We start from the raw sequence: 25,171 nt of genomic DNA on the forward strand, positions 1-25,171 counted from the left end.
ACCTCAGAGGTCTTTTCCAGCCTAATTGACTGTGTGTCCCTGGAGAGAGGGCTGTGCCCAGGCCCTGGCCTTTGAAGGTGTTTTATTCATGCACCCGTTGGGCAGTGGCTGTAGGGGACACACACGTGGCTGCTGGTGGCTCCTGAGCACAGCCTGTGGTAGCAGCTCCTTGTCTGTTTTGGGGAGAAAATACCCACCACATCTGAGGGGCCCTGTGAGGGAGCTTCATGGGGCAGCAGACAGGTGCTCCCCCAAAAAAACACCTCAGGGTTGTGCTGGCAGTGTGAGTCCCATCTCAGCTTGCTGAGGACAGCAACAGGGGGAGAGAGGTCCAGGCAGCCCTGAAAATACCCATCCCAGGGCAAGGAGGCTGGTGAAACATGGTGAAACATGGAATGGTCATCTCATTCCAACCCTGCCATGGGCAGGGACACCTTCCACTATCCCAGGTTGCTCAGAGCTCCATCCAATCTGGCCTTGGACACTTCCAGGGATGGGGAGTCCACAGCTTCTCTGGGCAATCTCTTTAAGTGCCTCACCACCCTCACAGTAAAGAATTTCTTCCTAATATCTATTCTAACCCTGCCCTCCCTCAGCTTAAGGCCATTCTGGTGGTGTCTGAGAAGGTGACAAGGTGTTCACCTGGGAAGTCACTGAGTGTCACAACAGCTGCACCCACAGCTGTTGTGAACAGAGCTTAGTGATGCACAACACGGGATGCAGGTGAATTTAATACACTCCATGCAAACTGTGTCAGAGTAATTCTTCACAACAACAAGGTGCTCTAAATTACGGAGTAAGTTTAAAACAAAACAAAACAGGAGCTCTTGCACGAAAGCAGGAAGTACTGAAAAGGCAAACCAGAGAGAAATGCTTCGAGATCACAGCCTGTGGCTGCGGGAAAATCCGATCAGCAATTTCTTCTGTATCTATAAAAAGTGCCAATAAAGAGAAAGGCAATTCAAGGAGGTCTGTTTTAGAACATGATTCACCCTGAAGTGTTCCATGTGTTTTAGGTAATCGAAGGAGTAGAGGCAGCTGTGTCTCCCCATCTGCACATACACATGCTGTGAAGTACAGCTACTTGGAGAGTATTGCATTCTGTATAAATATGGAAAATCAGAAATGGGATGTTTTAATCAAGTGGTAAAAGTGACAGAAGAGACTTCACAACTGGATGTGACTGGTCTGAAGCAGTTTCAGCATTACAAAGTCAAGGGTCTCTCTGGTAAGAAAATGGGTTGTGACTAGAACGTGGGGTGAAATTTAGGAAAAAAAAAAAAAAAACAACCAAACAAACCCACAGGAAAACCACTGAACAATTAAAAAGAAGAGCCAGATATTTCACTGAAGCAGCTGTTTCATTACACACGTTAAAAATCCACACAAATTGCAGAGAAACTTCCACACTGATGACAAATTACAGAACCACAGAATATTCTGAGCTGGGAGGGACCCAGGAGGATCGTCAAAATCCAGCTCCTGATTGAAATTACACTGCTTTTCCCCAGTCCCTTTCTGGGTGGAAGTAGATGCAAACCTACTTTTAGTTCCGTGTTCTCATTTTCCTAAAGAAAGAGTTAGTAGAAAATATTGCTCTGAAACAGGACAACTATTTGCATTAAATTGCAGTTTGCTTAGGTAGTTACATCTGAAATACGCACATAAAGTGAGGTTTGTACAAGTAACTGTAACAAACAAGTGACTGTTAGTCCCAAAACACAAACATCCACTGGAAAAACATGTGGAAACAGAGTGTAGCTTGTGTTTGGTGCAGCTAAATTATGGAATGGCAGAAGGGGAATGCAGAATGTGAAAACAGGGATGCTAAGAAGGCCTGGCCCCTGATATGGGTATCAGAAAAACCATGAGACACCAGGGCACACGTGAGGCAAGCACAGCTAAGCAGAAATCCATGAATATTTGGAACAGTAGGAGTGCATTTGCAAACTGCAGTCGTGCCCACAGAGAGTATCCAAGGAGGGATAACCATACCTCTCATGCCTTTCAGGAGGGACTGGGGAAGAGGCACTGAGTCAGCTGTTCTCTCTGAAGAAGTGCCAGCCTTGCAGCAACCACTGCAGCTTCAGGCGGGTGGGTGCCAAGGTATGAAATCATCAGCACAGATGGATATGCCAGATCCTGATAAATGTGAAAGGGATGCCTCAGAGGAGACTTGTAAGACCAAGTGACGGCGCCAGGCGTGTTGGAAATTATCTGACATGATGTGTGACCTTAAAGATCCTCTTGTTCCAACACCCCTGCCACGGGCAGGGACACCTTCCACTAGACCAGGTTGCTCAAGAGCTTCATCCAACCTGACCTTGAACACTTCCAGGGATGGGGAGTCCACAACTTCTCAGGGCAACCTGTTCCACTGCCTCACCACCCTCGGAGTAAAGAATTTCTTTTTAGTATCTATTCTAACCCCACCCTCCTTCAGTTTAAAGCCTTTCCCCCTTATCCTATCACTACATGCCCTTGTGAAAAGTCCCTTTCCACTACACGGAGTTTTGACTTACAGAATAAACTGACTTCAAAGATCTCAAAGAGCAACACCAACCCACACTGTGCCATGGGCATTACCGGCATTAAAATCAGTCATGGTGCCTGGGAATGAACACACAGAGCTTTTCTCCACTGCCCACTAATTAGATCCATTAGGGCTGAGCCCAATCAGTGGGACACACAGATTATTCTTCAACCCAGCGTTGTGAATAAGTCCCATAAATCAGCAGGTCACTACCACGTCCATTTCTTGAGATCTGACAGTGCTTGGGTTTATTTCTCTTGCAAGGAACAAGAGGAGCTGCAGCGAGGCTTGGGATAAAATCAAAACTGTGATCTGATCAGTGTAGCGGTGATGTGACACCAACTGAAATACTAACATGGAAATAAACAGCTTGTTTAGGAATGGCAAGCAGAGGATGATGTTTCTTCTATCATTGATGAGTAAACGCTGAAGACTCAAAGGCTGAGGAGAGATATTCTTTGGACCAGTACAGTGATCAAAGGGGGAAGGAAAAAACACAAATGCTGTTGTGGTAGGATCACTGAAGGAGGAAGATCACGTGGAGGAGGCTTTTTGTGACCAGCTAATGAAGGCACTCGAAGAACCATCAGAGTTTTGTTGGTACCCATAGCCCTTTTGGGATGGGAGAGCACAAGGCTATCACACAATCTCATGGAAATGTTCTTATGCAAAGGGAAGAAAACACAGCCCAGGAACAGCCACTCCATATTTTAACTGCATGCACAAGGCCACAAACAATCTGGAGAACAGACTTCAAAATGATCTTGGGCAGACTGGAAATGAGATGAGGAAGTAAAATAGGAAGTTGGCTGATAAGGACAGATACAAAATTTTACAGCCAGACTGCAAAATTTCTCGAGTAGCCACTATCTGGACAGTAATTGTGTGGAGGGTATGACTGCAGTGCCAGGCAAGCCCCATGTGAGTCAACAGGGCCCTGCTGTTGTGCAAAAAGCAAACAGGGTGCAGGGTTACGCAAACACAACACATGGCACCCTTGGCACTGGCAAGCTTTGCTGGGGTACCTTGTCCCATCTGGAAAGCTGCATTTCCAAAAAAATAAAATGGCCCAGGCGGGATGGGGCCTGAGGAGCACAAAGTGTAGAGAGAAACGTGGCCCAGGAGTAGAGACTGAAGGAAGTGAAGTTGTTCAGAGAAAAGAGAGACAGTCAGAAACCTTGCTCAGATTACCTACCAGGACTACAAGGATAAAAACATAACAAGCCAAACCTCTCCAGAATGGAAAGAACGGCCCAGACATTAATGAGAGAATTACTTAGGCAGATTTTGGCCTGTCTTAGACTTTGGAATTTCCCTTGCCCATCTCCAGTCCAGCAGCGCAACAATTAATGTTTCACTCAATGCCCCAAGCAGGAAGGCTGGCAGCTCACTCTTCCCTTGTGCTTTGTCCAGAAATCAGTTCTTCAAGTCCTGCCTCGGAGTCTCTTTATCAAATCTCATCCTTATGTGGCTCCAGGACTTCTTTTCCTCCAACACAAGAGGAAGAATCCTCCTTGTTCACTAGAGAGCAAGGAAGAAGGACTGATGGAAGTTGCAGGACTGCTTTGATTTGTGAAGTTCTCTCCCGTCTTTCTCTCAGACACGAGCAGCATTAGCTCTCAAGGAAAATGGGTGGGTAGAGAAGGGAGGAGCAGTGGCTCCCCTTGGCTCTTCCCACAGCTCCCAGGCCCAGGAGGAAGGCTGGTGCACAGGCTGCAGCGGGAGCAGCTCCCTCCCTCTGCCTGGCCAGAATCCCAGAAGGCTCCAGGAAGAAAGTGAGACGGATCTGAAACGCAATCCAGTGGACTAAAAGCTTTTCCACAAACCAACCAAAGAGGCAGGGACATCAGCTCCAGTGCTCCCTGCTGTCTCCCTCCCCACTTTGTGGGGCCAGAGCAGAAACTATTTTTTCTTTTCCTCCAGACCCACCTACACGTGCGGTCTTGGAAACAGAGAGCTGGAAGTGACCTACAGTGCCCTGAGCTCACTGTGCTCAGGAAAACAGCGCTCTGCAGGCCTTGGTCAGGAACGCAGGGGTTTGTCTAAAAGGAACACCTGGATCAGAGTCATTTCCTCGTGGGAACAGCTCGCAGAGCTCCAAATGCGGTTCAGGTGGTTGGATTAAAGGAGTAGTCACACACATGAGCTGCTGCAGGGCTCCAGCTCACCCAGGCAGCTTCTGCCTCCCACCACTCCCCCCACCGTCCCACCACTTCATCAGCTGTCCTGTCAAAACAATCTAGTTCAAAAGCAAACACCAAAACTGAAATTATGCAAAAGCACTGAACCCGATGTTTATCAGGGCACCGAGGAGGCGGCCCTTGCATCTGAACAGTCAGAGATAAGCACACCCTTCCCCCCACCCCTGAAAGGAAGCCGCGGGCTACCAGAGCCGGTCTGCTGGCAGCAGGGCTGGTTTGTTGGCTTCCACCATTCCAGCCGATTCCACACATCCAATTTACAGTTGAAACTCGAGATCGATTGAATGGACACCATTTCTGGCAGTAACCACCAGCAGGAAAACAGGGGCCTCCTAAAGCAGCTGTGCAGGGGCTGCAGGGTGGGACAGCGCTGTCCTCTCACCAGTGGCGCTTCTTGCTGAAGGTTTTAGTTTTATAAGACACAAAACATGACAGGGATTAACAGGGGATTGGAGGTTTGTAACTGATGAGCACATCGCTGCCAAGGAAGGACTGCCTGTGGAGCTGAGGAGACTTGCTCCGTTGTCCATACATGTGGATTGAACAAAATGAAAACTGTAAAAAAAAAAGAAAAATGATTTGGAGACACCCTCAGTGCTGTGACAGTGCAATACGGGCTGCCCAGTGAGGCTATGGACTTCCCGTTCCTGGAAGCGTTCAAGGCCAGATTGGATGAAGCTCTCAGCAACCTGGTCTAGTGGAAGGTGTCCCTGCCCACGGCAGGGGGGTGGAACCCAATCACCTTGAACTTCCCTTCCAACCCAAACCATTCTGCAATTCGTTAAGAAAGCAACATTGGCTAAACTGATGAATTCAGAAATATTTGTGTATCAATTCAACATGAATCTGATTAAATCTACAGGCATCTGGATGCAAGTTTGATATTTTAAACTGCAATTAATTCGCCCCAAGGGTAAAACTGTTCTTTCCAGTAACAGCTGGAGAAGCTGAAGCTCAGCTTTAGCCATGCAGTAAGTGGCAAATGCAGCTACAAATATTCTCCTCTGTCACAGCCTTACCAGCTGAAATGAAGCATCAACTCGGTTCCGTTTTTCAGCTCGAACTTTTCCTGGACAGGACTGCTTTTAGGGAGAGCCTTCAGTGCAGCTGCAGCTGGAATGATTTACCCACACCCACCTCACAACTGCTATGAAAGCAGCTTCACTTCTAATGTATTAAAGACGGCAGATGCAGTGTTAAGGTGCTGTTGCAAAACACCAGCACTGGGCACAGTCATCAGAACCCCAAGTTCTGCAGTTTGAGCAATGCAACACCAGGAGGGGAATCATCTTTAAAAGCCATGACCCCTTTTCCATTCCTCATTTCTTCAATTAAACATGTTTCTTCTGCCAAAAATAAGCCCTCTTGTCTTCCACGGACCACCACAACAGAACCTTGCAGGATCTCTCAGCCAAAACCCTTATCAATTAAAAGAACCCAAACCAAAACACCCCAACTCCTGACCCCAAGTTGCACTCTTCTGAAATTCAACTTTATCGAGTGAATATGGAGAGGCTCGGGTTATTTTAGTTGAAGACATGCTTCTGAAAAACAGAAGACAAAGAATTGCTCAAAAAACAGCTCAAGAGTGAAGAACTGGAAACTTGGTTCATGTCCTCACCAGTCATTTAGAGAGCAGCATCCCATCTAAAGGAAAGGGATAATTTTTGTCAGACTCTTATAAAAAAAAAAGGCTTTATTTTGAACAAGTTTTCTCCATTTGGTTTTACAGTCTCAACATACATCATATTCATGGACAAGCAGCATTTTCACAGAATAAGAGCCAAATACAAAGAAGAGGAAGCCACTTGGGATGAACAGTTTCAACCTAATTGACTCAGACTTCAGAAAATCCTGTATGCTGTCCCTTATTTGAGGTAAAGGAATTCCATAAATTAAGATCCACTGTTCAACAGAAGAGTCAACAATGAAATATCTGGAAAGTAGGTACCTTGAGGAGGAGGGGAAAAAAATAAATCTTAAAGACATTGTGAGCAACAAGAGAAGGGGGAGGTAGAATTTCCACTTCTGGGATTATCACATATAAATGTTTAACCAAATTGGAGCAATTTAAATTTCAAATTTGATGAACTTTGCTGGTAGTACAGTCTTAAAATGTGAACCTAACAAGATATGTCATGAGCTTAGTTTATATGCTGAATGCTGTCACTAGGCACCCATTAGAATATCCAGTAAAATCCACAGCTTGCAGTGCCCATCCTGATGTGTTCCAGTTACATCGTTAATTTTTGGGCAGCCATGCAATCAGATCATACAATTACACATTTGGTAGCATTCAAGAGTGCATTCTTAAACAAAATGGCATCGGGGAAGAGAGAGAAATCAACCTTCCACTATCTGTTCATGCAAAAATATACCTGCAGACTAACAGGGTTTAGATAAACAGACTAAAGCCATTACAGGGACTCATTTGTATTGTTTTAGACTAACTTGTTTATAGGACAAATCAGTTTGTGTCATTAATCTGTGTAAAAATGATCTTAAACCTTTTAAACAGTATTCCCTTTGTACTTCATATTGTTTGAAGAAAAACAAAACAGAAAGACTATCCTCACCTTTCGGAGTTTAAGATTTAAATTAGCTCACTAACAATCCTGAATCTCACTGAAGAAAAAAAACAAGAAAAAAGAAAAGCAACAGGATTAATATCCTGTAAACTGCAAGAGCTAAATTATCAATGTGAAATTGCTAATGCCTAGGAGAAATACATTTCAGTTCAGCCATTCGATGCCAGGCACTGTTCAATTTCTTACAGTAGAAAGAAAGCATAATTTCCTTTACAGACTTAACAGAACATCATGTGGAGATGTCAAGCTTCAACTGCTTGAGTGGTATTTCTCCAAAAAGGGTCCTGGCAAACTAAAGTTCCACAGTGTGGTTGGTCAAACCATCCAGTGGAAACGAAATTATTTCAAACTGAACTGGTGCAAGAATTGAGTTGTAATAAGCAAAGAAGATTCATTTAAAAAAAAGCTAGTTTTTTAATGTTATTTTGTTTTCCATGTCCCAGTGAGCAGAATGGTTTTATACTTAAACAAACCCAGCTCCTCTATGCCTCTATCTGATGAATCCATATCCCTTCTATTTCCTGGTTTTTTTTTTCTTTTTATTTAATAATCATCAAGTTGCAGATTCATCATTCAGCAAGTTATCTGGCCTCAGAACTAATAAAGCTCTAATAAATTCTTTCCCCCACTGGAAAACTGCGTTGTATCACACAGCTTTGTGCACATAAAGTCGTATCTTGCAGAAATATGATCACCGACCAGAACTTCTTGCTGTGTTACGCTTTGAATAACAGCAGACATGAACGAGGTGAAACTGCAACTCAGCCTTTGTACCAACTGTCTCTGAAGATGTTCCAACATTTCCACTGGAGCTTTAACGCTTTGAGACACAACCTGCGATGTTCAGCGATTGTGCAATTCGAGCTCAGAGAAAGAATTTGTGAAGAAAGTGACAACTGTCCATTAGCTTTTATCACACTCCAGACTATCACAAAGCAGGTAAAAGGTGGAAAAAAAGATTTATTTTCCACTAGCATCCAGTTAGTTTCCTATGACCTAGAACACTAACAAAATGCTTTTTCATTGCATGACAGGTAAGAGAAAATAGATTGAAAAAAAAATAAAAATCAATCAGCTAAGAAATTAAATCCTTGTATTTAGGACCTTGCATTTCCTTCAACAGCACTTCTGTCTCATGTTGCATGGAGCAGAATTTTGGTGTTTTTTTGTTTTGTTTTTTTTTTTCACAAAACCCTCAACTGCCTATTATGAATCACTGCAATAAAAATAGTACTTTTTTTTTCCACACTACACTAGGCAACTTTCTTTCCAGCCAAAGACAAGGAATTTAGTCAAGAATTATAAAAACCTGAACTATGAACTCTGGCACAGCTGGGAGCAGCCACTCAGCTACTCCAGAGTGCTTAGAAAATAGGCAGCCAGGAGTAGCAACTCAACTACTCCGGAGTGCTTAGAAAATAGGCTTTAGATTTTACACCAAGAAATTGGATTTATTGTAAATGCCACAGTCACATTGATAGACAGAGCACAGACTTCTGGTAACAAACAAACATACATTTTTGTAACTAAGCGTTTCTACTCGGTAAATAAATGCGTTTCGCACAGCCTTCCTCTTAAATGTGCCTAAACTAACCTAAATAAGCAGACAGCATAGCAGAAAAGGGAAACTTATGTGAGTAACTGTTTCTTAAGCAGTATATTATTTTTACTATGTATATAATATATTTTATATTATATACACATACATTTTCATCAACAGTTCAAATTATACCCGAATAATTAAAAAAAAAAAAAAAGGAAAAAAAAAATCCGAACCAAAACTGGCGCTCTTCCAACACATTTACCACCTTTTCCTCAGGCAGAGTTAATCCAGGTATTCGTCAAGATAGAGGAATGACAGTTAAAAAGACCTCCCCCCAACAAGAAACAAGTTACACAAAGAATACTGTATCACTACAAATTTTTTTTATTCAGAAGCCCATCTTTTTAAAAAAAACGTCATTATGAACTTTGTTTGGTCAAACTACAACACTTTTCTAGCAGACATACGGTAAAAATGGCATGGCTCAGAACCGACCGGATCTTTCGCGGTCTCGCGACCGCCTCCTGTCGCGCTCGCGGCCTCCTCCGCCGCCGCCGCGGCCGCGATCTCTGGATCTAGACCGTCGCTCACGGGACCTCGACCTGGACCGATGCCTGCAGAGAAAAAGTTGAATGTCTTACTGCCTCATCCCAGCCAGCAGTTTACTTGCAGCACCACACTTAATTAAGGACGTGAGCGATGAGGGAGGAGAAAGGCAGCGTGTCGTTATAAGGACTGGTTACTGGCACTCGGGATGAGAAACCACGAATTTACAAATTGCTCAAACTTTAAATACCAGGGAGTCAATGCACACTGGAGCAAGAATGGACTGTTCCCTGCAGTCACCTGTTCCAGTGGATCTGCACACCTTAAGGAAGGGCAGGGAGAGGAACCAAAGGCACTGATACACGGCTGTTAATTAAAGAAGCAGGAGAAAGGGACACCTGCTTTGGCAGACAGGAACAGCTCTTAATGCCAAAAGCCTAAAGCTGCTTTTAAGTCCACTCATATTAAATCAGTGTCATTAATTAGCAATTACAACTCAGTTCTCTGAGATTGTTTTCCCCTCTTTTTTTTCCTACATCATGCCCTCCCCCCTCAAGCCATCAGCACTGGCAAATCACCTTCCCTGCCTCTGAGGCAGATGAAAAATTCAGGAACGAAGCTAAAACCATCCATTCCATCCTGCTAACAGAGCTACTGTGGATTTATGGCTTGTATGTCACTTGTCAATGGTTTTAAGCATTTCAGAAAAATTAATTGTATAAAATATGTTAACAGTACAGTTCTAAATCCGTGCAGAAATTACAGCAGAACTAAAAAAAAAAACAAGGAAAAAAATGCTAAAAGCCTTCATTTTGCAGAATATTGTTTCATAGTGAGATGTTTTGGGGTGGGATTATGTGTGGTGACAAGTTTTACTATGACAGACGTATACTTAATTCTTGCATACTACTCAGCTGGCTCAAATTACTGAATTTGCCTTTTATTCAAAAGCTCTGTTTTACCCTTCTTTTTCCTACTCCAAAACCTTTTGACACACTTCACTCTGTGCAGAACTACTTTCAGGACAGTCTAGTTTATACAACCCACCTGTGCAACCCCACTGACCCAAGAAATGGTATTTTTTATGCCAAGCCTTACTGCTAACCTGTGACAGCTTTAGCTGCACAAAGACTTCAAACAAGGCAAATAAAAACAAAACTGGACAGAGGATTCAGCTATTTTGTTTTAACACATACTGAAATTGGGCTATGGATAAAACAATCACATTCCAAAGCCAAACACACTTTTTTTTTTTGGAATAAAAGGTGGTATCTTTTAATTAGCATTACTAAGTCTGAGAAATCTGGATTTGTAACATTGGAACAAATATAAAAAGCTTATTTTTTTCTTATTAATAATTCAAACATCTTAAAACCTTACATTTAAGTTAATATTAATTGGGATGCTTTAGGAAAAGTATTTGGGCACTTATACATGTGGGCTAAGCAAGGCAATCCATGTTTTGAAAGTTAAATTCATCCTCACAAATTCTGAGACACTGCCAATTAAGAGACATCTACAGGAAAAACACATCCACAATCCCAGGCTCCTTCTGTGATTGAAAGGAACCTACAAAATTGTGCTCTAGATAAAGGCAAGACCAACAATTTTCCATGCCTACACTAAATAGCAAGGTCCTAAATGCAAACTGAATCCAGCTCCAAGTGAACCATCGTAGTAACAGCAAGAGGTATAAAGCCTTTCTACAAGGTACCTCACTAGATGAATAATATATAACAGAATGAATTTCCCACATCTTTTTACCATGAAACAAAATTACTATTCTTTTTTCCCCACTGAGAATTCCTATCAAGAAGGGTCTCGCTGTGAGGCTGGTATTAATAAACAGTGAGCTCAGTACAGTGACTGCCTGTTACCAACAGTAAGAGATGAATACAGGCTACAAAAATCAGCCATTAACAGTTAAAAGCAAACAGGGTTGGGTCCTGAGTATAATCTGTAGATATGCTTGACTGCACATAATGCTGAAAGAGGCCAATCTGGTGCTGCCAAAATGCCCATTAGCAAAGCAACCTGTGTCTGACACAGGCAAACACATCTAGAAGAGAGTAAAACAGACGAGGCATAAAGCAATTTCTCCCAAATAATGTCCTTCAGTACAGTCTGCAGATCTGAGCCACAGACAGGGCCCATATATTCAGTAAACTCAGCAAATTTTCCTCTCCTTGAACCCTGCCTTCTCCTAAAACCACATCAACCTTGAGCACCCACAGCACTGCAGAGCAAGAAGCACCATAACTTTTTATTTAGAGACCTACACCTTAGTTCTAAACCACTTGTCAGTTTACTTCATGCCCTTCCACTGGCACGTGCCAGAAGGTGCATTAGAAAAAAAAAAACAGGAGAACTAAAGTTTAAACATCTGCCTTCGGATTTTTCAGCAACTGATCATTAATTTACTTATTTTAATGGTGTTTAAAAAGAAACTTACTTTTTACGGCGACGCCCGTACAACTCGCGTCTTAACTCTCGAGAGATGGGCTTCAAATGCATGAAGTTGCAGAAACCTCCTCGTGTACACTCTCTGAAACAGAGTTCAAGAGGCACAGTTAGAATTCCCAGCTCTATCTACACTACCTGTTTGGACTTTCAGCCACCCAAAAGTTAATCACCTCTGACGTTAAAACCAGTACATCACAACCTAGGTCATCCCAAAAAAAGATGGTTAAGAGTCAAGCGTTTCATCACAGATCCTCCACATCACAGTTACCCGAGGTGGTTTTCTTCTTACACTCAGCTACACATAAAATCCACACCCAAGCAACCTCCCTGCCTGTGCAAACATTTCTCAGACGCTGCCAAGGCCAGAGGAAGTCAGTGCTTTACCCCATTTCGTATTGACGGCAACAGGCCTCTCTGAAGTCAGTCACAGGCGAGAGCTCGGCATGGATGGGCTGCCCGTTGAACCAGCGATTGTTCAGGTCAATCACAGCCTTTTCTGCATCTTCTTCACGGCGAAACTAAAAGCAAAAGTAACATTTTCTCAAGCTACAGAGAAGTAATAGAAGTAGGTTGAAGATTCCCATCCAATCAGTTGTGTGATATCTGAGGCTCAGGACCAGTCACAGAACTAGAAGTTACTTCAGAGTTCCCTGGGACAGTCCAGCAAATCAAGGGTAAATATGTCAGCTCTTCATTAACTGGGACTCAGAGCTAATCAAAACATCGATTTTCCCTCTTAATAATGTTCTCTTTGGTCTTTCAAGTGAAAAAGTTGGTCAATAAAAGATACTGTGTTCTCTTAGTACAGCTTTAAACCATGAGAATGCTTACAAGTACTCTCTGAACACCAACACTCCTGATGTAATGGATTTCTTCAAACATTCAAGAGAGAAATGGAGTTCTCATTCATTTAGATCACAATTTACAAAAATCTGATCCTGTTTCATGATGAGTGTAAAACATTTGAAACACCTTTTCACAGCTAACCACTTGCAAATCTTTAAAAACAACTTTTAGTTCTGATTACGACCAATACAGGTGTGAAAATACTTTCCAGTTAAGGGAATGCACGGTTCAAATATTCAAACAAACTCTCTCACACCTCCCCAACACTGTGCACACACAATAAAATTCCTCCAGGTGATAACTTTGTACTAGTTATTCAAGAGATACCAATGACTTTTAAAAGCTAAACCCAAGTGCTCCAGTTTGTACCTTAAACCACACAGCTAGTGCCAAATATTACAGGATTATAGGATACTGTGTTTAACTGGGAAGTTAAAAAATAAATGCACCTGTTGCAAATAAACCTCTCTCACAACGAACTGCTTAAGGGCAGCATGATGGCAAGACAGATCCCAAATTAATCCCAAACTAAATAGCCCAGCAGTACAGTGTTCATAACCATGCTAAAAAAACAAGTGTTAATCTTTCTGAAAATTACAGATTTTGACTATCAAGTAAGTTTCTCATAATTTATTAAAATTTCTTTCAGATTCCTTTCACATTTTCACTCCACTTTAAACCACGACTTTGGAAGCTTCTCTTGCAAACTCTAAAGCATACAGTAGCTTTTAAAATTATAAATCAACAAACCCCACCCCTAGTGATTACACAAAGATGCCCGTTTATCCTACCTTTACGTATACATTTCCAACTAGGTGATCTCCAAGGTTATCACACACGTTCATCTCCTCAACTTCACCGTATTTCTCCTCCATTTCTGTGAAGACCTCCTAAGCAAGAGAAACCCATTACACCGTTTGCAGCACATCAGTTCTAAGTACAGAAATGTTGTATTCAGCTGCAAATATGAAAGACAACTTTTCCCTAGGGAAAAAAAAGCGAAATCACCATGTTTTTTACATTTCTGATTTTAAAGTCAGTACTTGCTTGGCCTGTACCGTGTCCATCTGTAGGTACAGCACTAACAAGATACAACAAAAACCTATGGAAAACATTTTGCAAACAGTATTTACACAGTACGTAAGATGCACTGAAAACACAACACATAAACCTTGATGCTGTAGTTTCACTTTCTGTATAAATAATGAAGTATATTCTGAATTCATAAAAAGGAAGCAGGTTATAGAATCAAAATGCTACATCGCTTAAGCTGCTGATTTTGATTAAAGCCTATTTCAAACAGGAAAGTTAAAGCCAAACTAACCAAAGGTTACACCAGGAGATATTTAGCACTGCTAAATAAATAAAGCTGTCAGTTTTATATGAACACCTGAGGAAATAAGTGCTTTTGTCTGAATCCACCTCACTGTGCTATGCACTACATCCATTTCACTTGTCTGCGGTGACAGGTCCACTAACACTTTAACGCATTTTTACATACCTCAAAGAACTCATCATAATGTTCCTGCATCTCAACATCGCTCACAGCACCTGCAAAAGTCAAAGAGTCATAGTGATTAGAGCCTGCCAATAAGGAAGGAGAGATTTTGATCATACTACAAAACAATCTAGAGAGGCCGTCTGGAGCATAAGAGACACCATATAGCATGGAGCTAACTAATAGGAATATTAAAAAATAAGGATGTGTGAAGAGCTTTGAGTCCCCAAAGTATCTGTCAAAACATTACATTGATATGATCAAATCAAAGCAAGTTTTAATCAGAGCCAAGCTTCTATGCCACAAATTCAAAGGAAGGGGAAAGGAATTCCTTTGAAGTATCATTTTAAATTTAATGTACAGTCCCACTCTCTATGTACTAACAATTTTACCTAAACAGAAGGCAAGTGCTTTGTTACATTTCCATATTCTGAAGTTTTATTACAATTTAGTGTTCCTCTTCCTAAAGGCAGATTTTTATGTCCACCTCTCCAGCATATCCACTAGAATTTGAGTTCACAATACAACATAGCCCAGAATCTTTTTTTTTTTTTAAATTTGTTCAAAATAGTTATTGAAATGACACACTTTTCTGGGTGCTCTCAAAGCAGGGTACCATAATGCTTTGCAAGAGAGAGCAATTTTCTATTTTAACTTTGATTATAATTCAAGTTTTTCTGTAGTCCTGCAGAACACCTTTTAGTGCAAGACAAGCCAGCCACATATTCAGGTTAGATTATTTTCTTGCTCCAAGCTGGACTTTAAAACTGAGTGCTGCTTGCCTGCTGCTACAAAAACCAATGTAAGTTTGGCTTATTTTTCAAAGCACTAAAAGTATAAAAATGTATTTCATTTATTTCTTCCAGTCTGCAGCACTTTAAACAAGCTCTATACATTAATGCCTAATGTATTAACTCTTCAGCAGTTAAGTGGCTTATTAAGATCAAGCGGAGCAGTTTTAAAACAACCCCTACATTTTATGCTAGAAAAATATGCTGGTGTTTAAATTAGAAACATTGGTGCTTTAGTTCACAGGAATGTGAAAGACAAAAATCTGAGCCAATAAAGCAAAGTTTATTCACTTTCAGGCTGCTATGAAAAAAAAATAGATGCTCTGGGCTCAGTCATTTTTGGCTATTATTACCACTTGGACAAAGTTTACATTTTTCTTCAAAGGCTCTAATATTAACCAGCCACATTCTCTGGAACTGCAGGTCCTGTTCTTCCACCCAGCTCACCTCCAGGAGAGGCTCAGGAGCATTTGGTTATAGTTTAGGCTAACGATGTCTCTGCATTTGAAACGTGATTTGCTTTAAAGAAATCTCTCCTTCCCCATGGTTATATTGCAAATTAAGGGATATCAACCATTAAACCAGTATTTCTAGGCAGCTTAATACTTAACTATATTCTCAAGGTTCTGCCAACACCACTGATAACAGCTTATTAATACCTAAGGATTTTTGTTGTTGTTGTTTTTAAAAGTATCAGACAGGGGCTCTGTGAGCCACACTGGGAATATTGACTTGTTACCAGATGGACAAGTGCCAAAAACTTTTAAGGAGATTCCATTGTCAAATTAGGAGATCATAAGCAACAGTTAGTTAATGACTAATTCAATGTCCTTCTAAAGTGGGAAGCATACATATGCACAGGCTTTACAAACATCCATATTATTCCAGGGCTACCGGTATCTGAACCTTGAGAAGCCCCAGTTACTAATTAAAATACTCAGGAAAACTATTGCTGTTCAAAACTAAGGTTAATCCTCTACGACGGCAATAGAAAGGAAGACAGTTAAGCAACAACGACAAAGCATTAAATAGCTACCCAAAGTTATCCATTGAAAATACATGCAGTACTTAAGTAGGGACAAATACCAAAGTAACAAGGAGCCAGGAATTCCAGCAAACCTACTGCTTGCAGAGCTCCAGCTCTACCCCAGGAGGTACAGTGAGGCTCTGGTACACAGCTACTCGCTTGTCACGACAAACTAGAGCTGGATACCAGCGTCTGCAACACTGGAGAATCTGTTCAGGACTCTTGCAGCTGTGAATCTAAACAGCTCCACAGACCAAACTGCTGTCACTCTGTGCAAATTAGTTACCAGCGCATTGAGAGTTTAGGGAAACAGTGGAAATACCCAACTGGAAATTTTGTGGTCTACTGAAACAGCGTTAACTACTAAGCATCTGCAACAAGACAGCCTACAAACCAATAGAACTGTTTGAGCATTTAGACAAAATTACAAGCTCATTGCATGTCTGGTGTGACAAAAACTCAAACCATTTAATTGAGCCATCATTACTTTTAGAAGCAGGAGAGGCAGTGTTGACTTTTAAGTTAGTGGCTGATTTCACAAGGCACTTCTAATCAAATGCTGGTAACTAATCTGAACTAGTCTATAATCCAACGGTAAAAAAAAAGGAATAGCCAAACAAAGCTTTATTACCACACAGTCAATACTCACTTCAACAAGAAATATTAGTTAGAAAAGAACACCGACCCTTTTTTTTGGTCCTAAGATTATTTTTTTTTTTTTTAAATCTTATTCTAATATTGATGATTCAGTTACACTGATGTATCTATCAGTAATCGCCGATCAGTCCTGGTCATTAACTGCTGCCAGTCTCACAGGAGGTGCGTTTGCTTTTATGCCCATTTTTATCTGAGGAGGAGTCATTACATTACTTCATGACCATACCCAAAATGCCTTCCCCTCCTCAAAAGTACTTTTAAAAAAATATTTTTTTCTTAGGTAAAATGCCACTTGGCTTTGGAATTTGAATTTTCAAAGCACGGAAGGAATTTTAAGCACGCCCCCATCCAGAAAGGACAGCTGCCAGAAGGGAAGCGTTTGTCAGTCATGGTATATTCTTTCCAAAGTGCACTCCCTAAATGGAAGTTGCATTAACCTGGGACAAATTTCTGCATGCAGTCTGAGAAGTTTCAAATTCAAGTTCTCTTAACGTTTACAGGGCAGGAAATTTGTTCTGGATGAAGTCAGTGTGTCACTGTCCTGCTCTTTAGACAGTGGAACCTAATGGATAGCACAAAACATACAGAAAACCATTCCTAGGATGCAGGCAACTGGCAGGGAGAAAGGTGACAGGAAGAAAGCAGTGCAACCAAGACTGCTTCACTGGGGAAGTACAATTTCAACCCTTTTGGATTTAGTAGTTGGTATTCAGATTCCCCTCATCATTTTGGGAGTAGGGAGGAAGGTGAGTGGGACAAAAAAAGTTTTGGTTTTTTTTTTTTTTTTTCCTGGTTTTTTTTTGTGTTTGTTTTGAACACATTTAACGAAACGTGGTCAGTTTGATCTGTTAAACTAAAATGGCAGACCAGCTTAAGTCGACACTGAGCTCTGACAATCAAGCCCAGGGAACCAGTGAAGGAACTTGTATGAACTTACAGCGCAAACCGTCAGCAGACTGGGAAGAGTTTTGAGGGTTACGGTAAATGTTCAAGAGGGCAATGGTCTGAAATACAAAACGCAACAACTTTATATTATGGAAAATAATTTTAACAAGAAACTGGTTTCCTTTAGGGTCGCTTTGGCCGAGTCTGTGCTGAAAGAGAGGTGGTTATTCTCTCCCAAGGAGAACTTTCGCTTAGCTGGTGACCTTTCTAAATCAACCTAACACTGTAAAGTAATAGAGATCTCATGACACTCCATTATTGTATTTTATTCCATTCACCAGTATTAATATAGAGGGGTTTTGCACGAATTCAAACAGCTCTGTAATAGGTGGCATCCACACACCATTTACATTACAAGCACAGTAATTCCAATTTGGCTTTACTGAATGGTTTCTTAGCAGGAAAGGAAGCAATACAATAATTACAGCATAACATGAAATCTCCATTTTCCTAAAAAAGTTACCTAAAAAAGTTAAGATGAAAGAAAACCCAGTTTTGGGGAACTTACCGTACGTCACATATATACCTATTTTTTTTATTATTTTATTTTATTTTTTTTGTTAAATCAAGAATTTGAGAAATGTCTGCAGTTTAACCCTTTAAAAAGAAGGCAGTGTTACTGAGAAATCCAGCTTCACTTTGCAACACAAAATGGAATCTGCATCAAGCCCAATTTATGCAGCCACTTCTGCACTTGGAATTGCACACGTTCCCCAAATTCTTGATCTGTGCGCAAGAAGAGTTCCATCACTTGTCCTGTTTGCAACAGCTTTATGTCAGCAGCTCAGGAGCCAACATTATTTTCTCATAATTAGGAGTGGGCTCTTTAACACCATTCTTTAAAAAAATTTCTCCAACTGTGGGACTTACAGTGTGAGCCGTCAGCCGTCTGTGCACTGTTTTGGGGGTTACGATAGATGTTTTGAATCAAGATGGTCTGCGGGGAAAAAAAATAAAAAGGGGAATTCTACTGGCTGCTGTGCATATAATAGACAATTGCAAAGAGACAACTTGTTTGCAAACAGCTAAAAGTCATATTTTATCCTTAAAGACTTCCTTTTGTATTTGCAGAGTTATCTTCCAAAATTGCATCCAGACCATCATATTATGAAAACAGTTTTAATTAACCACCAAGAAAGAGCTGCGTTTCTCTCAACAGCTATCCTCAAAACGGGAGGTGCGAGGCACAGTAACCTACGTCACTCGAGGTGTTCTGGAGATGCCTAAGCCCTCGAGACCAGATTCACTACTGCAAGTCTAGGGGGGGAAAAAATAGTGTTATATGTGCACAGCATGTAGTACATAATGCCACAGTCTCCAAAGTGCTACACCAGACAGTTAAGGCCTTTAGGCAACAGCTACGTCTCGTTTTGTGCGTCAGGAATTTCTTGGTGGAATTTCTGTTTAAATAATATAATAGCATCATAGGTTCACATGTTTCCGATCCTTCAAATAAGGACAATATCCTTTTAGCCCTTCTGCTTTTTACTTGAAGAATTAGCCCAGGCAGACTTGAAACCTTACATTTGTACCGTTCTTCTTAAAATCAAGTTGTCTGAAAAAACAAACCATGTTTAAGTTAGTAAACTAATATCACAAAAAAATTCCAAATGTCCATATCACTGTAAGCAGCTCAAAAAATTGAAATTTGATTACTTAAAATACAAGCTCAATGTTAGTCAGTATGAATGGCAATCCCCAAGTAATTTTAGCTTACACATTATTATTAGTCACAGTAAGAATTCAGAGCTTAAAGGAGTCACAGGACCAGCAATGTCACACCTACACATGCTGCTCACTTAACACGTAAAAAAAATTTTAAAAAATTAAAAAAAAAAAACAAAACCACATTTAAAAATCACACACATTTTCTAACGGGTACAGTCATACCAACCAAATCTTTGTGCTTCCATGGCCCAGGTTTAAACTACCCATGATTTCGCCTACAATTGGAGAGCGCCAGAAACATGCATCTAGTTTGGGTGTTCCTGCTGACTAGGGGTAATTTGATCACCCTGGATTGCATGACCTTTCCTAACACAGCTCTTCTGTAAAGTAGCTGCACCAGCAAGGGCTGCACAAGGTAAAAACGTTGTGCTGAAAACTTCCCATTAGTGAAGTCTCTGCTCTTCTGTTTTCTATCACAGCTGATTAACCACCTGCACACAAATAAAGATTTCTGTGGTGAGCTCTGCACACTGCCAGGTGCGATGCTGTGCCGTCCCAGACAACCAGAATGGGACACGCCTGACCCACTTCAGCTGGCACTGCTAAACAGAGTCTGAAGCAGAGCTTAAAGCTGCATCGACAGAGGAAGCTGTACTTGCAAAGTTAAAAAAGCGCTTTAGGGGTGGTGGAGCTGTGTGTTCGGTTTTTGGTGGGTTCTTTTAACTTAAAAGACAACTACTTGTCTGATTTAGAAATATATTCTAGTAGCCAGTGACCTAAATTCAGGTCTCTATATAACCAATCACATTCCAGCAGGTGCTCCATGTAGGTCAGCAACATGGAATAGTTTTGAAAATGGACAATTCTTTTTGAAATAAAATATCTGCATTAGAAGTCAGTTAATTCCCAGAAGCAGGGAAGTGTTTTTGTAGCTGAAGTACCAGCAGCCCCTCTGGATCAGTAACCTTGACATTCCCCTCTAGAACTCCCCCTGCCCACTCACAGTTTAGCTTGAGGAGCACCACAGCTCTGAACCTGCCACATGGATAGCACCTGCCTCCCTAATTTCTCCCCAAAACAACATCAGCCCACCATTCTCACCAATTCTGCTCCAAGGCAGATTAAATGAACTTGCACAAGATGCGTTCTTATGTAAACTTTATCTCTGTAGTTATAACTGCTGATAATGCAACAACTTTCAAAGGCACTACTTCCCATGTGCAACATTCCCAAAGAAATCTATTTATCTGTGTACCTTGACAATCAGCAGTGATAGACAGAGGGAAAACAAAGTTCTCCACGAATGTAATTTGTGAAAACTATAAAGCTCATGGTAATAAAAACTTTGTCGCTCACTGCACTTTTTAAAAATTATGTTTATTTCTGGCAGATATGCAGTCACACATCATGTCTCTAACAATATTCACTAATACTCAATAATCTGTCGTGTCAAGTGACAATTCACCCTCAGCAACCAGGCAAGTTGTTCTTAATAAACCATTTTTTCCACATTCAAAGGAAGTATGCAAGTCACTCTAGAAACTTAAGAGCCTGGGTCAGAGAGCAAATGCAGTGACAGATGAGTCACTTCTACTCATCAATTAGTTTACTTATATGAATGAAACATTAAAGTCCCCACCTTTGGGACAGGTGGAACGTGCTGCCACTGTCTGTGCTTTAAAAAATCTGGGATGGTTTAAGTGCCTGAACACCACTGAGAAGGCACACTCACCTGAAAGTTAGCACTGGTTGGTCTCTACTACAGGCAAGCTTACAACAGCATCGCTTCCTGCAGCCATTAAGGGTGACAGGAGATAATTAGAAATGCTGGGAGAAGTAAATGGAATACCCCCAAAAAAAGCAAAGACCCAGGTAAACTGGGGCCAAAAGTGAACTAGTTAATCTGGAGCTCGCTAATTAATCACTTGTATCTAAGAATCTACATTTTAAAGAAGCCAGAATATACTTCCACGAGAAAGAGGAAACAAAAGGGAAACAAACCTGGCTAAATGTTGGTTTGTTGTGCAATCGAGAACATCTGTCTCCATGGCGACAAGCTCCAATTTTGAAATAAAATGAACAGTTGACCCTGCAAGGGGAAAAAAAAAAAAAATAAAGTAGTTACATATTGGAATAGATAGATATAAATAGATTTGCATTAATATGCAAAAAAGCATATGCCCTAAATGTCTTTATCTTGATGTGGAGAAGTAACACAGAAAGGAAATCCACACCAAAACTGCACAGGGAAGGATTACAGCAAACCTGTCCACACTCACTCCTCTTCCCCCTGATTTACTGTCAGAATCTGACTGATTTCACCCTGAGTGGTTTCACGATCCACCACACAAAAGTGATCACTGGTTTACCCTTCTGGTTCTCCATCCTTGTCTCTACACCAGTTTCAGTGGGTGCTGGGAGGGGAAGTGACGTGAAAAACGGTCTGAAAATTTACACCACACAAGCTCTGTGTCTGAGCTCATGCAGCCCCTGCTCCAGGCAATAAAACCTGCTTGAGAGCTGACACAGTTGCACCTCTCTCATGTTTTATAAACCACCTGTTTAAAGTTATACTCTAGGGGTAATTCAAGCTACTGCCAACACAGTACTGGAAATAAACTGAGGGAGGAGGAGAAAAATCCTGTTAGAGAGAGAATACACATAAGCAAAACAAATTCATTTAATGAATCCATTTCCATGAATATTGTCAGTAACTTTAGGAGTAAGCTTTTTCTTTTTTTCTTTTTTTTTTTTTAACCACTTTCAGCTTTCCCTGAATGATCCATCTCGTGGCACCTTCAAAACGATGCTGGTTTAGAAATGCCAGTAAAACTCTCACAGAAAGTTGTAACTCACGTGGAATGATGAAAGAAAACCATCGGGAGTTTAAGTTACCTTGACAGGGAAAATGCAAAATTCTAAAGGGCAAGAAAACTACTACGGGCTATATATGGGTAAGTGAAGTATTAGAACTCTCCTGGAAGAAAGATTATCATTCCCACAGTTAACACTAATTATTTCCACAATCCTGAGTAACCAACATCAACTCAATGAGGGGAGAATTATTAAAGTACTAAAGAAAGCATATCTGATCTCTAGCAAAACATTCTACTGTAAAATTACAACATGCTTACTCTTCATTATGCTTTTGAAAACAAACACTTAGCATTATGATATACTTACTGTCTTTTCTGAACTCTAACCTGAAATAAAAAGAAATACCTAACTATAAAATTTCCAGTAGTGCCTCCAACTTCAGCACCTTCTGGAATGTTCCGTTTGCTTTTTCTAAACAGAAAATAGGAGCTGCACAGGAATTTCGTGACTGATTAGTACTGTGGAGCTGTACTGCATTATATTCATGTGTATCTCCTTTGTGAGAAAGGACGCTACAGTAACAGAGCTCAAGAGAGGCTGCCGATCTGCTTTCCCGGAATGGCAGCACTACAGAGCAGAGCAGAAGCCCCACGGCCAGGGGCTGACAAGAGTAATTTAGTCCAGCAGCACATCGACGCCCCCTTTTTCATTTTTACGAGTGGAAAAACACGCCGGTTTGGTCAGGCCGGTGGTGACCAAATTTTCGTTAGGAGGGTTTTGTGTGTGTGCTTCCAACAACCAGAGAAACTAGAGGCGTTCCCGGACGCGTGGAAGGCTGCAGGCAGAAGCCTGTAGGATCAGGATGCAGCAGTCGGGGAAATCCTCCGCACCCTGGGGAGGGGGGAGAAATAACCAGTCGCTGTCCTTGCAGCAGAGCGGGAGCTCTCGGGCTGCTGCGAGGCGCAGGGACACGAACAAAAGGGGAACAGGAGGAGGAGGAGGCGCTTTCTGGCAGGAGGCGGCGGGAAGCTCCGGCACCCAGCGGGCCCGGCAGGAAGGCGCAGCCGCGGGGGGGGAAGGACGGTGGAGGGAAGGACGGGGGAGGGAGGGCGGTACCGCACCACGAGGCGCGGGCACACCCGCATGGCGGCCGGGGGAGGGGAGGGGGAAGAGGAAGAAGGGAAGGTCCCCGAGAACGGCCCCGGCCCGGGAAGGGGGGGCTGGGGAGGGAAGGAGGGGGGGGGGGGGGGGGGGGGGGGGGGGGGGGGGGGGGGGGGGGGGGGGGGGGGGGGGGGGGGGGGGGGGGGGGGGGGGGGGGGGGGGGGGGGGGGGGGGGGGGGGGGGGGGGGGGGGGGGGGGGGGGGGGGGGGGGGGGGGGGGGGGGGGGGGGCGAAGCGCGCGCGCGGGAACGCGCGGAGGCCGCGCGCGGGCGGGAACGCGCGCGCGCGCGCGCTCCCCCCTCTCTCCTCCCCCCTGCCCGGGCGGCGCGCGCCGCGCGCACGCGCGTTCCTGAGGGGAGGGGGGGGGAAGGAGGAGGGGAAGGGCCTGAGGGAGGCGATGGCGGGGGGGGGGAAGGGAAAAGGGGGGTGGGGAGCGCGGCCGCCTCTCGCTTCCCTCTTCCCGCCGCGTTCCAAGGCGGGATCGGGAATGGCGGGGGGGGGGGGGGGGGGGGGGGGGGGGGGGGGGGGGGGGGGGGGGGGGGGGGGGGGGGGGGGTGGACTCAGCCCCGGCGATGCCGCTGAGGCCGGGAGTGAGCGAAACGGGCCGGGGAAGGTTCACCCTTCAGGGAAAAGGGAAGGGGGGAAGGGAAGGGCTGAGACCGCCGCGATCCGAACGAGGCCGCGCGTCCCCGCGCAAGCCGCTACGGGCCTCAGGCCTCCCCCTCCGGCTCCCTCCCCACCCCGGGTGGGTAAGGGGGGGGCACCGGGGCCGCGGGGGAGGAGGGGATGGGGGCCACTCACTTGTCCTTCTCGGTGCCGAAGATGGAGGCCAGGTACTCCGCCATCTCCCACCGCCCGCCCTGCCCGCCCGCCGCGCCGCCCCGGACCCGGCGCCGCCGCCGCGTCACAGCGCCCGCGCCGGAACCGCCGCTGCGGGGAGGGCGGGGCGGGGCGGGGGGCGGACTGGGAGGGTCGAGGGTTCGAGTCCCGCCCCGGCCGGGGCCGCTGAGGGGACAGGGATGTCCTTGGGGGCAGTGAGAGTGATGGAGTTAAAAGGATCTGCTCCAAGGAGGGGAAAGGGTACACCTTAAGCGGTTGAAATAAAAAAAAAACGCTGAAGGGGTTTAAGTGAAAAAAAGTTGGATAAAGCTGCAAAGCAAAACTTTCATTAAAACCTCGTCGTTTTTTTGCAAAGGGTAGGACCAAATTCTGACGGATAATTTTTTGTGTAGGGTAGGACCAAACTCTTTCTGATCATTTTTTTTGTTCAGGGTATGACCAAACTCTTTCTGATTTTTTTTTTTTTTTTTTTTTTTTTTTTTTGGTGGAGGTTAGGACCAAATCCTTCGTGATTTTTTTTTTAGTGCAGGGTAGGACCAAATTCCTTCTGGTCATTTCTTTTTAAGGAAGCCTTGTGGGATTACGAGCCATAAGCTGAGTAAGGCTCACTCACCTGCTCCCCTACTACTTCCAACAAACTTATGCTGGTTTTTGCTTTAATGTTTTTGCTAAAGTCTTCAGGTAAAACACGTCAAAATACATTTTCCCTGGGGAACCAAAATATACTTTTCCTTAAGGAATTAAAGTATGTTTTCAATATTTGAAATGCACTGGGTTCTCAGACCTTACCCTGTGAAAACCCCATTTGCTTTAGATTTCCCTTTATGTGGTATATTGCTGAGGGGTAGGAAGCATTTTCCAGAGGGTATTTTTAACTTAGGCCCTGTAAGTCAGTTCTTGTGCTGAAGCCTTGCTGAGGTCCACGTTTCCACAGACAAGTAACTTGACGTGGAGATGCTGTCAGAAAACAAACCAGCTGCTCCCCTGTTGGAAACTTCTGCTTGCACGTGACAAGCAGAAATCTTGCCACAAACCCTCCTGTTTTGCT

At 43.1% G+C, this 25,171-nt stretch overlaps 1 protein-coding gene across 10 annotated transcripts; it reads right to left on the reverse strand.

The window, feature by feature from the left end:
* Positions 1-6,410: 6,410 nt before the first annotated feature.
* On the reverse strand, positions 6,411-24,181 carry U2AF1 (U2 small nuclear RNA auxiliary factor 1). Of its 10 annotated transcripts, none has more exons than XM_027910131.1 (10): positions 24,085-24,181; positions 22,490-23,014; positions 21,308-21,395; positions 21,039-21,095; positions 18,509-18,575; positions 14,222-14,271; positions 13,512-13,610; positions 12,259-12,392; positions 11,864-11,956; positions 6,411-9,479 (listed from the first exon to the last, which is right to left on the reverse strand). In XM_027910131.1, exons 6-10 carry the CDS (start codon positions 14,249-14,251, stop codon positions 9,350-9,352), a joined length of 486 nt encoding a protein of 161 aa, XP_027765932.1. In that variant the 5' UTR covers positions 14,252-14,271; positions 18,509-18,575; positions 21,039-21,095; positions 21,308-21,395; positions 22,490-23,014; positions 24,085-24,181; the 3' UTR covers positions 6,411-9,349. The 10 variants fall into 10 exon arrangements, with proteins under 10 accessions (XP_027765932.1, XP_027764482.1, XP_027766542.1 ...); XM_027908681.1 differs by lacking the exon at positions 22,490-23,014 and adding an exon at positions 17,631-17,697 and having other exon boundaries at positions 24,085-24,162; XM_027910741.1 differs by lacking the exon at positions 22,490-23,014 and having other exon boundaries at positions 24,085-24,156.
* Positions 24,182-25,171: the final 990 nt, after the last annotated feature.

This window comes from Empidonax traillii, unplaced genomic scaffold (assembly GCF_003031625.1).
Source record: "Empidonax traillii isolate 1590-97213 ecotype Southwest subspecies unplaced genomic scaffold, ASM303162v1 scaffold1:size7828297, whole genome shotgun sequence".
Lineage (NCBI taxonomy): Eukaryota > Metazoa > Chordata > Aves > Passeriformes > Tyrannidae > Empidonax > Empidonax traillii.

Bases quoted from the DNA above. Each gene is read 5' to 3' on its own strand.
- U2AF1 (XM_027906299.1), bottom strand. From the start codon at position 24,128: ATGGCGGAGTACCTGGCCTCCATCTTCGGCACCGAGAAGGACAA. The intron at 17,698-21,307 runs GTTTGTTTCCCT...TTTGTATTTCAG, and splicing joins ACAAACCAACATTTAGCCAG to ACCATTGCCCTCTTGAACAT. The intron at 11,957-12,258 runs GTAAAGCACTGA...ACTCTGTTTCAG, and splicing joins TGCCGTCAATACGAAATGGG to AGAGTGTACACGAGGAGGTT.